The sequence below is a fragment of the Lissotriton helveticus genome, chromosome 3_1 (genome assembly GCF_964261635.1).
Source record: "Lissotriton helveticus chromosome 3_1, aLisHel1.1, whole genome shotgun sequence".
Classification (NCBI taxonomy): Eukaryota; Metazoa; Chordata; class Amphibia; order Caudata; family Salamandridae; genus Lissotriton; species Lissotriton helveticus.
In genome coordinates, this window is record NC_136061.1 from 1,408,040,377 (window position 1) to 1,408,053,241 (window position 12,865).

The following is a 12,865-nucleotide window of genomic DNA, read 5'->3' on the forward strand; positions in this document are numbered from 1 at the left end:
TGAGGCACCACCACCATTCTTGCAAATTAACAAAAAAGCAACAACCGATGGGGACACCAAGGCAACGCAGGAATCTTGACCACAGTATACAGTGGGGAGGGGGGGGGCTCCACAGCCTGTTTCCCAGCATCCCACAAAAAGTGCAAACCAGAAGCTGGGCGAAAGTGCAGTCAAACCTTGAAGAACCAAAGGTGGCCAGAATCAACCCCATATGAGGTGAGCCCTAAGGCAGACTTCTGGCAGCCCGCACAAACAGTCATTATTTTATGCAACAAATGACCATTTGATCCCATAGGATAAACCATAGGATAAACAAGGCACAGGCTAGAATGACCAAGCACACAGGACTACCTTGCTTATGGGTCCAGCAAGAACAGAAGACCTACACACCGTAAGTATGGTATATCAACGTAGGAGTTAAGAAACAACAGGGCCAAGTGCCCACAGACACCCCTCAAGCAAAGAGGAAAAAAATGCCCAAAACACTTTGGGCAGCTCCATCAAACGCCATTGCAAGGGCATGAAAGTGGGCGTGGCTCATTGCCTTTTTGTAGACCCAAAATTATCCTGAGGCAGGCTTTAGTGATAAGAATGTGTTTAAGAGATCCCGAAGGGCCGGCTAGGTTTGTAGTGAGTCTGTTCATACCCTTTCCTGACCGTCAAAAGCTGATCTCCTTCAACAGTGATGCTTTTTCTATTTAAGATCCCTCCTCTCCGCATTGAGGTACCATGGGCACAACAAACACCAAAACAGCAAAACAACACTAACATGGGGATGAGGGAGCGACACTAGCAGAACATCTTTTATCCACATAATTTCAAGGATGAAAAAGAAAGCCTTCAGCAACTCCTTAACTGGTGAACATCCCCCAGTACATAATTGCTTCATTAGGAAAAATAACCTCTAAGGGGTATTGTGGTTAGATATGCAGTTCAATGAGGTTATCACACTCTCAGACAGTATGTCTTGCAGCTAAGTGGGGCAGAGATTAGCCCTTGATTATGCCTCTGCACTTTCAATGCTGTGGATCTTTATTAGTGTACTGTTAAAAATACTTCTCCATTCGCTGATTGTGCAACACCACTTGAAAGGTCAAACAGCTCCCTGGCTCACGGGCCTCCTCCCTCGCAAGTGTTTCTGCAGGCTTGGTAATGCTCTTTGCCCTATTACTGCAGCATTGCACCCAGGGAGTTAGATTGCATTGGTGGAGCAGGTGCAGTAGCACTGGGCCCCAGAGGCCTGACGCCTGAATTGAACCCTGATTATTATTGTATTTTATCATTTAAACAGCAGCCAGGGGGGCCATTTCCTTCCTTGCACTAGAGCCCATGGCATTCGCTATGCTTCTGCTTGCACCTTGCTATTCTGTGGCACCTGTCTCCTACTCTACAACACACAACAAACTGACAATGGAGAGCTGGCAGGATGTGCTGGGAAATCAATTGAGCAATAAATTGTGAACGGAAGGGGCTGGGGAAGCACACAGACAACAGGCGGCAGCTGGGAGGGAGAATGGGTTTGCTAGCAGACAATCGGTTGGCAGAAAGAGATGGGTTAGCAAGCTGACAATGGAGGGTGGGCAGGAGGCAGACAACAGAGGGTGGGCGGGCCATCTAACTAGTTAAGTACAGTAGATCAAAACTTTTGAGAGAAAAAAAATATATATATACTTTACAGAAAGGCAGCTGACACGTGGGACCGCGGAACTTTCAAAACGCTGCATTGCATTCAGTGCTCGAGAAGAAGATGCAGACAGCATGGAAACGCGTTGGCAGACAAAATCTAATGATGGATGTACAATCCCCCCTGGTTTGCAATTAAATGGTTAAGAACCTACCTGTCGCCGAGTGCTTTCCTGATGCAAGAGCCATTGGAAATACAAAATTATGAGCGATAGCTTTGTCGCGAGGGGAGCACTGCCAGAGACTGAAGGAAGGAGCCGCTGGAGTGAGGGCCGTAGTGACAAGAACTATCGTGTCACAATACGGGGTGGCAGGATGCGACACTAGCGGAGGTGAAAGTGCTATCCAGGGCACACTGAAGTGCCTTTCATCGCAGTGAATTACAATGACCACGGCGAGTTGTTTTAATGAGGATGCCATTGCAGAACCCACTGTGGTTTAACACTACAGGTCCCAGAGCTCACTGCGAGCTATCACGCCACAAAGCGGAAGCAGTTACTTTACAAAAAGGCAGCTGACACGTGGGACCGTGGAACTTTAAAAACGCCGCATTGCATCAGTGCCCGAGAAGAAGATGCAGACAGCACCAAAATGTGTTGGCAGACAAAATCTAATGCAATTAAATGGTTAAGAACCTACCTGTCGCTGAGTGCTTTCCTAATGCAAGAGCAATTGGAAATACAATATTTATATATATATATGCTGCTGTTTAGCACCAACCCTGCTCACTCTCGCACGGGTGCTCGTCGCGGGAGGTGCCCCCTCCTATATTAACGCTGCATTCCTCGTACCTTCCTTGCACAGAAGCCAAGCACTCACGGGGACTAAGACAGGATTACGTTTATTCCCGATACAACACCAGACGCGTTTCGGCAGTCGCCTTTCATCGAGAAAGGCGACTGCCGAAACACGTCTAGTGTTGTATCAGGAATAAACGTAATCCTGTCTTATTCTCAGTGAGTGCTTGGCTTCTGTGCAAGGAAGGTACGAGGCATGCAGCGTTAATATACATATATAGATATATATATATATATATATTCTGGTTTCAGATGGGAGCCAGATATAGCGGAAGGAAGACGAGCAGGTCACAGTTCAGTTCAGGGCAGCAGCCTGCTCCAAGTTCTTGTCAACTTCTACAAAGCAGGGCAGCCACAGCGCCCAGTACAGAGCATCAACCCACATGGGTTTAATATTTTGAATATTTGAGTGAACAGCGCACCCACTGGGGACTGATTTTAAATGGACTACAAATACCAAGAGGCTGTGAGAGTCCCACACCCACATGGGCAGGTGTTTGGAATAAGAACGGTGCGTTTACTGCGCGAGTGTTCATTCTTTCAACCTTGCCACTGAAGAAAGGATGTTAGATTCCTGAAACGCGTCTGGCTTTTTTGACATTGTGATGCCTGAATTGGAATGAGGTGACTGCTGGCAAGTTGCCGATTTTAATAAACGAACTTAACCAAGCTTCCTGTGGCCTTCCTCTTGGGTGCTACCTGCTACCAGCAACAACCACAGAAGGTATGTTATTTACACATGAGTTAGTGTCAAACACGGTTTTAAATTGCTATTTTAGCAGTAACTTTGTTGAATCTTACCTTTATTAATTTTACCATTGATTTGTGTAAATAGGTTGTCACACTTTTAAAAGCATTATTTATTGATGTTTTTAAGCAAATGACGAGCTGCTTGACATTATATTTTGTCTATGTCTATGATGACGTTGTCAATTGCAACTTGCACGGTCACATTAAATTCATGAACATCACTCCATAGCGTGTCATGTGATCAAGGGCCAAGGGGGCCTCAAACGCGTCATGGCTAAGGTGCGGGGTTACTTGCACGAATAAAAAAAAAAAAAATTGCACCTTCAAAATTTGGGTCCTCTGTCGTCCTTCCAATTCCTCAAGGTGTCGACTTTCCTGTTCTTACATTACCGAGTGGCTCTCTCGGTTTAAGCGGAACCCCTCCTTTGTTTCTGGGCGGAACAAACAACAAGCCAAGCGGCCAGGTCTTGACCTCGGAAGCAAAAAACTGTTTTCCTACACAAGATTTCTACCTTGTTCCAGCCCCCAAGCAGACTGCATTGCATCGATCTTGGAGTGGGAGCTTACACCAGAGTCGGACGACCCTTGTGGAGCAGACCAGCCGGGCATTGTCGTTGTGTTTAAACAGCTCGGTGAAGGAGTGTGCGGGTAAAACAACGAGGACAGATGTCCGTTTGTAGTTGCTCTGTGCTCCATTGTAATACCCCTACATGCACCATGGCCGGTGCGCTGCGGAGTCGGGAAGAAGCCGCAACTGATATGTTCAGTGACGAACCATCAGCGGTGGTACTTGTAAACCAACCTGGAGCCACGATTGATGTGGCCAACGCGACTTTTCGCGATAAAGTTAAAAAAACTAGAAAAATTAAAAAAAAAAGAGCAGGCAAAGTGGTGGGAACATCGATCCCTGTCACAGTACCTGGAAGTAGGAAGAGTGCCCCGTGGCTTGCGTATTATGTTGGTCCCCACGTATGAGTCTCCCAATCCTGAGCTGTTAAATGAGTGGGCCCACTTGAACCTGCAGTCATCCATGAATCCTATGGCCTTACTTGTGAAATATGCCGAGATCGATCGAGTTAAATATGAAGAGCAGATTGTGGCACTCGAAAAAGAATTAAGCAGCTATGAACAGAGTGCTGCTAATGTTAAAATAAGAGACGACATGCTTGCACGGATTAATAAAGAGGAAGAGGCTATTCGTAAAAGAAAAGCGTTCAAATTTCAAAGGGATAAACAAGATTATGAGAGAGGACAAGTGTTTACCTTTGCCAAGCGCTTTCAGACTATGAAAAAGAACATTCTTAAAAAGCCTCCGTTAGTTCCAGTACCTCCACAGCAACAGGGAAGTCCAACCAGTAGGGCGGAATCGACAACATCACTCTCGGATTACAGCTCTGTGGGAGAAAGCGGGTCTGAAAATGAACAAGCAGGCCCTAGTGGAGAGTTGGGGTTTCGTCGACTTACCTTGGCCCAAGAAATAGACTGTATGAGGCAGGATCGCCTCGATACTCTAAGGCCCAGGATATCAAAACCCGAAAATTCCAAAACTTCAAACGCCACCAACGTAGGAAACTCAAATGCGGTGGTAAGAAACAAAAGAACCAACAACTATTGGAAGCGCAAGCAAACACCAACATAATGTCTGCAACTGATGCGATGTCTGTAGTAAATTTGTCTGACATTGAATTGAGCAAGGCGGAGACACAAATTTTATCTTTAGGTCTGTCATACAGCCCTGCAAGTAACTTTAGGTACGCACAAACTAGGGTTGATGTGTTTCGGTTTGTGCGCAAAATGAAACTTAAGAAGTTCTTTGCATTAAAACCCACAAAGGAAAGGATACCGGGTGCAACTGCGGCTGCAGTTGTTAGCCCGGCGGCCTTAACAGCAGGGGATATGAGCCTCAGAATGGACCTGCTAAGTCTACAAGGTGAGAGTACTCAATTGTCAGCAAGTGATGTGAACCAGGCCACAATGGGAGCCGGTTTCACGGATTTTAAAGCAAAAGCCACTTTCTGTCCGGTAATGGTCAAGGATAATATTGACTATTATCATGACTTGGTTACTACAGACATTAAAAAGCTACAGCACACGGTGGCACGAAGCAAATTTAATCATTCTAAATGTGACCAACAATATCATGACCTTGTTAATAAATTACAAGCAAATAAATATGTGATTATTCGCCAGGCGGATAAAGGCGGTAATGTGATCATCTGGCCGAGGGAAAAACACATGGAGGAAGCATGGCGACATCTCAGTGACAAAGATTGCTACAAAAGGGTGGATATAGCCACCATTAAGGTATTTTGGAACGATTTTTATATGAAACTAGTGGCCTGGAAAGGTTTGGGATTGCTGAGCTCTGATGAGCTTAAATTTTTAAAGAACGATCACCCAATTATACCTTGCATTTATTTCATACCCAAAATACATAAACACCCATTGAACCCTCCGGGCAGGCCCATCATCTCAGCCTGTGGTAGCCTGCTAGAGAATACTTCCAAATATATTGACTTTTTCCTTCAGGAACACATGAATAGTTTACCCACTTTTATTCAAGACACTGGAGATTTCCTCAGGAAATTAAAAGACATTACATGGCAGGAGGACTACTAACTTATCACGTTAGACGTGACTTCGCTATATACTAGCATCAATCATGTTGACGGCCTCAAAGCTGTAAAACATTTTTGGGACAATCGGACATTACATTGCCATGCCCACAACAATATGATTGTAAACATGATTGAAATGTGTCTGTATAACAATTTCTTTATGTTTCAGCAAATGTGCTTTCAGCAGAACATGGGTTCCTGCTTCTCCCCCAGTTATGCTTGTTTGCATATGGGACTGTGGGAGAGGCAGGTTCTCGGAGTCCAGTTTGCTGAAATTATGCACAACAATGTTGTATGCATATACAGATACATAGATGATCTGTTCTTGATTTGGAGAGGGGAGGAGAGTTTGGCTAATGTATTTATTGACAATCTGAATGTCAACTCTTTAAATCTTAAATTTACCTCCAATGTGAGTAAGTCCACAGTGAACTTTCTAGATGTTGAAGTTTTTATTGACCAACAAACAATACAAACTAGATTGCATCGTAAGGCTACGGCAGGTAATACACTACTGCATGCGACCAGCCACCATCTTTGCCATTTGATCCACAGCATCCCCTACGGGGAGATGCTGCGTATCAAACGCATTTGCAGCCGAGTACAAGATATGGAGGAAGCGCAATCGGCTTGCCGACTGCGCTTCCTAGCGAGGGGCTACAGTGATAAAACCATCATGGCAGCTATTAAGCGCACACGGGCCTTACCTAGAAATGAAGCTTTAATCACAAAGACCATGAGACAAAGTAATCAGCCAGTGACTGAAGACCGCTCTATTCGCCTAATAGTTAATTATAGTAAACAACACCAGGCGATTAGAAAAATCATGGGTAAACATTGGGCACTAATTCAGAATGATCCAGTGCTAAAAATGGGGTCCTTAAAGTCACCGACCATCACTTATAGAAAGGCAGGATCAATGCAGAATAGCCTGGTTAGTAGCAGCCCGGAGGTCTTGGCTAAGACCGACTGGCTGAGTAGCCGTACAGGCTTCTATAAATGCATGACGTGCAAAGCCTGTAAACATTGGGTTAACAAAAAATCTTACACTTCCCTGTTTTCAGAGAGACAGATTTCCATTTCAAAATATTTAACTTGTAAGACTAAATTTGCGATTTACGTCTTGGAGTGCCCATGTGGACTTGGGTACATAGGAAGTACTAAACTTCCGGTCCACAAGAGAGTACTACAGCACATGAGGGCCATCACGCACTGTGATGAAGCTTATCCTGTCGTCAGACATTTTAACCCCTTTAAAGCGTTGTAAATAGACCTCCCCAGTGCTGCGCTGTCCATTGGAACTAGTGCTGAATGGACGTCCAACGGTCGTGCGCAGCACTGGGGAGGTAGTGGCCGTGACGACCGTTGGCCGACGGCAGCAATTAAGGGGTTAATGACTGCCACAATAGAGACCTTCAACTGCTACAATACTATGTCAGTCAGTCAGTCAAAGATCTTTAGTCGGAAAAAAATAATCCATAAAAGTACACAACAAATACAATGGCATACAGTACAATACAAGAATAAACAACCAAAAATATAAAATCTGTCTGATCTACAAAAATGCATAAAAATGTTAAAAAGACAATATATACAATATTTATAAAAATTCTTAAAAACAGCGACAATTATGGTATAAGACAATAGAGAATGGAAATTCAAACAGATGTATGTGTGCAAATTACAATGTGCAAAATAAAGATAAGTATAAAGTGCAATATGCAATATATAGGTTCATATCAATCAATGTGCAAAGTAGCTCGTGAGCGAACAGCAGCTTTGGGAAAACAGCTCACTCTAAATATTATTTCTTCTGTACCTAACATTAGTAGATTCCTCATTGCAATCTTAAAATCTAGGAGATCGTGTTTCCGACAGTATGGCATTAAAAAGTGCACAGTAAACAGTTTATAAAAATCACAAAAGAACATGAAATGCATAAGGCTTTGTTTCATGGTCGGGTTACATGGACAATCTAACATTTCCAAATGTTCATTGTAACCCAAAGGAAAATTTAACAAATTTACTATGCTCCCGTCCCGGAAATGGAACAGTAAACTTCTGTTTCATCTACCGAGATTTAAACGTAGATATTTCTGGGGGGGGGCAGAGTAACTAGAAGCGGGCTCTAAATGGCCCATATATTTTGCGACCGTGCATTTTGGGAGATTTATCCTTTCCCGTTTTTCTTTATAGAGGTTGTACAGAGCCCTTTGAATACACTTCTTATGTGAGCGATCTATAAGATTGGGAGATGTAAACAGATGACCTTGCCCTACACTCGTTAGACATTCATTTACTGCTTTCAGCCATGGTATGTAATGTGCCCTATCACATTTTAAGCAGTCTGAGATTATATCTCGGGTCAATGTGGCTGCCGGGTTCGTCCATATCTTTAACCAAAAAAGGGGAGGCCTTGATCTAACAAAGTCCTCAATATAGGGAATATTTAATTCACTATGACATATGTAATTTGAAGCACAGATAACTCCACCCAACACCTTCCGGCAAAATCAGTTTTCTTCCGTCTGGATATGGAGACAATTTGTATATCCCCATACCTCTTGCACCATAAGTACCTGTAGGGATGCATTGTGTTGTATAAATGTTTATTAGTGGAGTTATCACATCCGCATGGTTAGGTTGGCGCAGAGAGATTATTGAATTAACAGCTTTACCCAATTTGTTCCTCGCATAGGAAACATGCGGTTGCCAGGAACCGCTGTTTGAGAACAACAACCCCAAATATGGGAAAGTGCATGTGCTTTTTAGGATGTTCTCCCCTGAATCAATCTTGATAATTTTATACTTTTTTGGGCCACAGGACATAATAAGGGATTTTTAAAAATTTGTACTTAAGCCCAAGTCAGCCATAAAACTAACGAATCCTAAAATTAAAATACGCAGTGCCTTTGGGGTGCGGCCCATTAGGACCGCATCATCAGCGTAAAGTAGGGTGGGTATCGGGATGCCGTTAATATACGGTACATCTTTAGTTAGGGTACTTAATGAGCTACTCAATTCATTAATATACAAGATAAAAAGCAGAGGGGCCAGAACACAACCCTATCTGACCCCCCTGCCAGTACTATGTGGTAGATGCAGTCATGCCCCTAAGAAGGGGTGGCGGCAGGGAAGGCATCCCCCGTAAATTAGAAACCCATTACATTCTCAACCTTGATAGTAAACATCCGAATGGGTTGAATGCATGGGAGGGTCTATATACTTGTTTATGGATCATTGTCAAATCTGTCTTCCAGTCTTTGTTCTGTCTAAAATGAATTTCAAGTAACGTATTTGATATTTGTCTATTGTATTAGCAAATACGTAATGAATGTTCTGGTTTTTCAACTTTTTGATAAATTGATTTTATGGTTATAATCAATTTTATTCAACACTGAATTATTTTATATAAGCATTTTCCTATTTATTGGTTTTTAAATAGTGGCTTGTATATTTTTAGCACATTTGCGGTTTGCACAGGTTTTTCTTGTATTATTGTTTTGCACAGCTTTGCACGTTGCCTCTGATATCAATTTTTAGTAATTAGCAGTGTCTTTGCTTCTGATTAAATTTATTGAGGAATATCTATCAAATTATTCATCTCTAGCAATTGTATTTTACAATTATTCCCAGCAACAACCACAGAAGGTATGTTATTTACACATGAGTTAGTGTCATGCTATTTTAGCAGTAACTTTGTTGACTCTTACCTTTATTAATTTTACCATTGATTTGTGTAAATAGGTTGTCACACTTTTAAAAGCATTATTTATTGATGTTTTTAAGCAATTGACGAGCTGCTTGACATTATATTTTGTCTATGTTTATGATGACGTTGTCAATGGCAACTTGCACTGTCACTTTAAATTCATGAACATCACTCCATAGCGTGTCATGTGATCAAAGGCCAAGGGGGCCCGAAACGCGTCATGGCTAAGGTGCGGGGTTACTTGCACGAATAAAAAATAAATAAAAATTTACACCTTCAAAATTTGGGTCCGCTGTCGTCCTTCCAATTCCTCAAGGTGTCGACTTTCCTGTTCATATATATATATATATATATATATATATATATATAAGTGTGTGTATATATATATATGTGTGTGTGTATATATATATATATATATGTGTGTGTATGTGTATATATATATATATATATATATATATATATATATCGATATATATATATGTGTATATATATATATATATATATATATATATCGTCAACTCCCTTTTAACCAAGGAAATGAGTCCGCACTCCCGGAGATAGTTATTTCCCAGTTTCTTTTTATTCGTCAAAGCTCCAAAAATCACCAGCACAACACCAACGCGTTTCACAACAACAGTTGTTTGTTCACGGTCCGTGAACAAGCAACTGTTGTTGTGAAACGCGTTGGTGTTGTGCTGGTGATTTTTGGAGCTTTGACGAATAAAAAGAAACTGGGAAATAACTATCTCCGGGAGTGCGGACTCATTTCCTTGGTTAAAAGGGAGTTGACGATACATGACAAAAGCGGGGCTCTGCTTAGGAGTACCGCACCGGTGGAAAGAGCGCCAGAGGGTTGCGAAACGGAGCCGATTTGGTGGATATATATATATATATATATACACACATATACAGACATACCGGAAGTCACTGCTGCCGCTCCAACTACTCCTGCGTGCTCACTCCTGCGGTGGTGAACCGCATTACATGCCACAACAGCGTGCGTCCTTCTCATACCGAACAGAAAGCACTCACGGGAACAGTTTTGCATTTTGCTAAAAACTGTTCCCGTTAGTGCTTTCTGTTGGGCACAAGAAGGACGCACCCTGTTGTAGAATATATATATATAAGAGAAAGAGATATGGAGTTAAGAATAGTAAATCTACTCTTAACATATCTGTGTATACCTAGACAATATGATGCAAGCCAGTATTTCTGCATTCAACAATGTATTAGAACACCCCATAACTCTGAACCGATTTGAATTTGAGCCTTAAATTTGTAGTTATAAACTTGACAAACGTAATTACAAAAGGTTTTTCTTTTTGTTATACTAGGTTCTTCGAGCTGCTGAAGAAGCTGCGTCCACCTTAGCCACCTCCATACATCCTGAACAGTGCATTAAAGTCCTTTGCCCGATTGTCCAGACAGCTGACTACCCAATAAATCTTGCTGCTATTAAAATGCAAACAAAAGTAATTGAGAGGATTTCCAAAGATTCCTTGCATCAGCTCCTTTCTGATATCATCCCTGGATTATTACAGGTATGTCCTACATAAACATAATGCTTTTCTACAAGAGAAGATAATATTTAGTCTGGCTTCTAAAATGCGTGTTATTGAGCTGATGAATGCTTTAGAACTCAAGAATTTGAAACAAAGGTAGTGTCCTGGATGGAAATAATAACTGACCAGCAAAAATGGATGATAAAAAATTGCTACCTCGCCCCCCTTATTTATTTACAATCCTTTCTTCTTGAGCAAGAGTCCATTTCCAGGAGGCGCCAACTTTGCTATGCCCCAATTGTATTCTATTCTGTCCCCTTAATTTGGAAATATGCATTCCAGATATTTCACACACAACCTTGTTCTTCTCCCAAGATATGTGTGTCACTTAGGCTTAATTTTCTGCTGTGTGCATTTTACATGTCTAGATAAGTCATGTTTATCCAGTATTTGGGTGTCTTTCATAGATTCACATGCCTGAATCATTCCCCGTCGTCGAGACGGGAGCCTCCGGTATATATAAAAGTAATGTCCTAAGACATACATAGAAAAGAATAGGCCTAAGGGGCTCACCTTAGTGTCCTATCCACGTCCTTATGTAAAAAGGACCAAAACAGGGTAGGCCCAAGGGTCCCACCTTGGTGGCCTATCTGTGTCCTTTTGTACAAAGGACCAAAGTAAAGAGAACTAACCAATCAGCTACCACCTCCTTCTAGAACCTTCCTGTCAGGAGCCCAAGTCTCTCAGATTTTCTCCTGCACGTTGTGCTAGGGAGTCTCCACCTGAGTTCTCCTCAGGAAACTTCTTTTTCTTCAAAACAGTGACTTTATTCAACTTGGATATTCATGTCTGACAGCCAGAAGAAAGGTCTTTTTAGGGCCTGTTCCTCCTGCAGCAAGAAAAGACTTCATGTTGAGGATAAACATGAAACTTGTTTATACTGTCTCTACCCTCACCATCAGGCCAAGGACTGCAAGATATGTAGGACCTTCTCGAATAAGACCCTCAAGGACCGAGAAGGGCGCCTACTACTCTGGCTCAACAGACTCAAGGACAAAACAGATGACTTGGTGTCGGAAGGTGAGAGTGTCTCTGGTATTTCCCATTTTTCCTTGAAGAGGCCAAGGGTTTCCTCCCCTAGCCCCTCAGACACCCCTCCTATGAAGACTTCCAAAAAGTCCTCAGAGGGCAAGACCTCTGTGTCTGGCAAGGAACTTCCTGTCACCAGGAAGCAGCAGCTGCTCCCGACGACGACGACATCGTCGATGGTTTATTCAGCGCAAAAAACCGTCTCGAAGTCGACGACGACGGCATCGTCGGCTACATATTCGACGACGAGGACAACACCTTCATCGTCGGCGAGTAGACCTACGCCGTCGACCATCCCAGTCACCCCGTCGACGACGAAGATATTACCGTCGACGACGAGACCGTCGTCGAAAACCACACCGTCGACGAAGCCTACCTCGTCGACGACAGGCAAACCATCGACGACGGGTAAACCGTCGACGGTGGAGAAATTGCCGTCAACGAAAACTGCGTCGACGAAGACACTGTCGACAGTGACACCGCCGACGACGGGTAAATTACCGTCGACCAAGGCGCATGACATGGAGCCGTCAACTCCAGCGTCGACGACCACAGGGCCCTGGAAAGAGTCTGCACTCTTATCACATGCCATGGATGCTTTTCCACCGCAAGTAAGCCATGTCACGGTCAAAATCACAAAAATACCGATTACGCCAGTCCTCACGTCGCCCAGTAAAGTGCAACAGCTACCTCCAGCCTGTATTCTGCAAGGCC

General features: G+C 43.0%; 1 protein-coding gene across 5 annotated transcripts in view; it reads left to right on the forward strand.

Moving 5' to 3' along the window:
- The window catches only part of CLASP1 (cytoplasmic linker associated protein 1), a 1,618,163-nt gene that overhangs the window by 1,444,553 nt on the left and 160,745 nt on the right, over positions 1-12,865 (forward strand). For all 5 annotated transcript variants that reach the window (XM_078682066.1, XM_078682063.1, XM_078682065.1 and 2 more), the window contains one exon: positions 10,895-11,101. In XM_078682066.1, the coding sequence (XP_078538192.1) occupies positions 10,895-11,101 (207 nt within the window). The remainder of the gene's footprint in view (positions 1-10,894; positions 11,102-12,865) is intronic.